At 43.3% G+C, this 2,911-nt stretch overlaps 1 protein-coding gene across 1 annotated transcript in view; it reads left to right on the forward strand.

The window, feature by feature from the left end:
* Positions 1–410: 410 nt before the first annotated feature.
* The window catches only part of LOC103737408 (nucleolar protein 4-like), a gene marked incomplete at its 3' end in the record, with an annotated part of 19,504 nt that continues 17,003 nt past the window's right edge, over positions 411–2,911 (forward strand). The window contains exon 1 of the mRNA XM_008837266.1: positions 411–434. Within this exon, the coding sequence (XP_008835488.1) occupies positions 411–434 (24 nt within the window). The remainder of the gene's footprint in view (positions 435–2,911) is intronic.

Below are 2,911 nucleotides of genomic sequence, written 5' to 3' on the forward strand. Positions count from 1 at the left end.
TTTAAAAAGGGATTTACAATTTTTGCACAGTTCATTGTATGCAGAAATGAAGATGATTTTTTATGTTGATTTTATTTTACAAGTTTCCTGAATTTGTTTGTCAGCACCAACAGGTCTTGGTGGAGCCCTGTCACCCTAGTTCTCTTAGGGTCCCTTGTTCCTGGCACTATTAGACAAACCATATAACACATCTTTATCTGAATTTTTCATAGTTTATATCCTGGATAGGAGAAATAGAGTAACTTAAAAAGGTGAACACCCAGCACACTGCAAAAGGTGATTACCTGGTGCCCTGTTTCACTCTGTGGCTCTGCAGCCTGCTGTTCCAGGTGGCTTCTATGCCCTGCCCACAGTCTCCCTTAACTCTCTCCCATACTTTGTGGGCCTGCAGTCTCGCCCCAGGTCGGTAAATGACCCCTCTTGCATCCATGCAGGTGAGACACCAGGGCTGTATTTTCTGTGCTACCCATTTCCCAGATCGTGCCAATGCACCTCCCTCCATAGCTAATTCTCCGCTGTTCCCTCTTTGTAGCTAACTCTCTGCCACCAATTTTCCATAGCAGGCCCTGCCCCACGGAGGAACGAGTATCCCCCAGGACACACTCCACCCCTTCCTCTGGCTCTTAGAATCTTTCTGCTAATCTTCAGCTAAGGTCCCTGAGCCTTGGAAGGGGTGACTGATGTAGGGCAATCTCTCTTGTATCATGGCGAGATAGTGACTTCTTGGGCCTCCCCATTATTTGTCTTCAAGCCGTGGCCATTGGTCTAGCTCAGTGGGTATCTCTTCTACTATAAAGACAAATAGAAGGAAGTAGACACATTTAAACAAACATGAATGCAAATACAGATGCCTAGAGGATATCCCAGTAGCTGTACTATATTCATTAAACAGTATTCTTGCAATGGCTTCCCCACTAGGGCCTGTAGCCTTTCTTGACACAAGGGGTTGGCCTGGTCTACAAGACCAGATGGGTGTTCCACCCCTAGGAGTGGGCCTTATCCAATTAGAAATTTGTCAGTTGTATGTATGTTAATCAAGCCATTATTACACCTGCAGTCATTGCTTGCCATGTCTATAGTGTGCAGCATGTGGGGTCCATTATTGAGTAGAATCATAGGGGATCCTTTCTTCCCCAACCATCTGCATAGAGCTTTCTGGCACTATGAATGCTATCCATCCAGTGGCATGGAGTTTTTGGCTTAGTCTCAGCTCCATCTTTCTTTTCCCCCCACGCCCACATCATGCAGTGTCCTCAGCAACATGGCCACACCAACCTTTCTAGTGTACAACCAGCATTAATGGCAATAGCCTTGGTGAATTTGAGGACCTCTAGGATCTCTCTCTTGCCAACAGCTCATAGGGGGGCAACCCACTCCTGGTACTGTAGAGTTTCTTAACAGTTATATAGTTTGGGAGCCTCTGTTTTTATCTTACCCACCCATAAAACTCCCAAGACTCTTACAGCTATAATTGGCCTTTGCTTCTTCAGGTATCTTTCAAATGGGTTTCACATCTGTAAAACACTCGAAGGAAGGTTAACATCATATATTAAGTCACTCATAGACAAGGTCTCACAAGGCATGGAAAGGTTTTGTCCATTTGTATTAACTGTTTTCTCCATAGGTCCTTGTTAGGTACCATAGCATGGGTACGAGGCATTAATTTGGTTAGCTCTTTACTATCTTTCGTTGTCCCTTTGGTGTCATTTCGTATTTGGGGATTTTACATGGAGTTTCTTTGTATTCTTTTATCTTGATATACTTACAGGTGTTTGCTCTGGTTGCCTGACCCTGCACTGGGCTACAGAGACAGGGTGTTTCTCTTGTTCCCGCTGTACCTGTGGTTTCCCTGAGTCAGGCAGGCCCTGGATTTGCCTCCTAACTGTAGCCACATCTGTCATTTCTTCACTGACTGTACCTGGCAGCTGGGGGAGGCCTTGGTGGGAAAAACGGCCTCCACCCCTAGTATAGCCTTTATCAGGATAGAAATGCATCTTATTCAATTTTTGGGGATTTTTAACTACCCCTGGGACAGTTTTTATCCTTTGAATGTCTTTCATAAACTGTTCTGGTTTTAAAGCCTTCCATAAACTTCTTAGTACCAAATTTGGTTTTCTACCAATTTTTTCCTCTGGGAATTTAGGCTTGACATAATTCTTGCCACATTTGTCTTTGATTAACCCAAATGGGCCATTTTTCCTGTCTGGTCATTTTTATATCTCTTGTGGGGTATTCTGTTATTCTATAGATACATTTCACATGCTGGTCAGAATCATTTAGGTCTGCTAAAGCCTCTTTCACTTAAGTCCCATTAAGGGGCTTAGCAAAACCATTAAAGCTCCATACCATTCTCGAGGTCCCAGTTAAATTAAGCTTTTCTTTCTATCTCTGCTGAACAGAGTCTTATCTGGCCCAGTGAACCCGGCATCATACTATTGCTTTTCTCATGCCTAGTTCTTTCAGTAATGTCTGTTCCTCCTTTATAGTTTCCAGCCATTGTTAATTATGGGAGTTTCCCTTGGTGATGACCATGTATCTCTAATGCCTTCAACCAGCCATCCCATTAAGGACTGCTCCCCACTGCATTGGCCTAGGTTGAATAGCCTATATCTCAAGGACAGATTGTTGGTTATGTAACTCAGCTGTGAAGCTTCTGAAGGTCTTGGACTGACATTATTTGCTCCCATGTCCCATACCCTCACGAGCCACGTAGTGAGGGGCTCTTTGATTACTTGCTTGTAGGTTTTTCCTAGTTTTAACAGTTCCAGTGTGGAGTATTTCATAGCTACAGCACTGTTAGTTTTTTTTTGTTTTGTTTTGTTTTGTTTTGTTTTTTGCCTTTTTGTATCAAAGGTTGAATCTGAGGGGCAGCTTTAGCTACTTTTATTTTTAGGCCATTTCCTTTTTCCAT

The sequence above is a fragment of the Nannospalax galili genome, unplaced genomic scaffold (genome assembly GCF_000622305.1).
Source record: "Nannospalax galili isolate Female #2095 unplaced genomic scaffold, S.galili_v1.0 scaffold3038, whole genome shotgun sequence".
Classification (NCBI taxonomy): domain Eukaryota; kingdom Metazoa; phylum Chordata; class Mammalia; order Rodentia; family Spalacidae; genus Nannospalax; species Nannospalax galili.